The following is a 309-nucleotide window of genomic DNA, read 5'->3' as shown; positions in this document are numbered from 1 at the left end:
CCACCGCCTCCCCACCGTGCAGGGCCAACGAGGGAGGAGGCAGAGTCCCCTTCCCAATTAATTATAGCCACTTCAGAGCAGAGACGAGCAGGCACTTACCCAGCATCCTGTAATCCCCACGGGCCTTGTTAGCTCGCACAAAAGCCTGGATTTTAATTACAGCTTTAATCTGCCAAGACAAACAAGGGGGTCAGGGATGTTTCCCCACAGCAGCCCTGAAACACGGGGAGCGGAGGAGAGCTGGACGGGCCCCCGGCTGCCTGCTCCCACCGCTGGGAATCTGCCGCCGCCTGGGATGCGGGGCCCCCC

General features: G+C 61.2%; 1 protein-coding gene across 1 annotated transcript in view; it reads right to left on the bottom strand.

Moving 5' to 3' along the window:
* The window catches only part of LOC104076092 (ras GTPase-activating-like protein IQGAP3), a gene marked incomplete at both ends in the record, with an annotated part of 6,667 nt that overhangs the window by 5,514 nt on the left and 844 nt on the right, over positions 1-309 (bottom strand). Inside the window, one exon of the mRNA XM_009576820.1 lies at positions 100-169. Coding sequence (XP_009575115.1) covers positions 100-169 — 70 coding nt within the window. The remainder of the gene's footprint in view (positions 1-99; positions 170-309) is intronic.

Source organism: Fulmarus glacialis, unplaced genomic scaffold (genome assembly GCF_000690835.1).
Source record: "Fulmarus glacialis isolate BGI_N327 unplaced genomic scaffold, ASM69083v1 scaffold40414, whole genome shotgun sequence".
NCBI classification, from domain to species: domain Eukaryota; kingdom Metazoa; phylum Chordata; class Aves; order Procellariiformes; family Procellariidae; genus Fulmarus; species Fulmarus glacialis.
The sequence above is the reverse complement of the archived record's forward strand: the minus strand, read 5'-3'. Positions and strand labels throughout refer to the sequence as shown.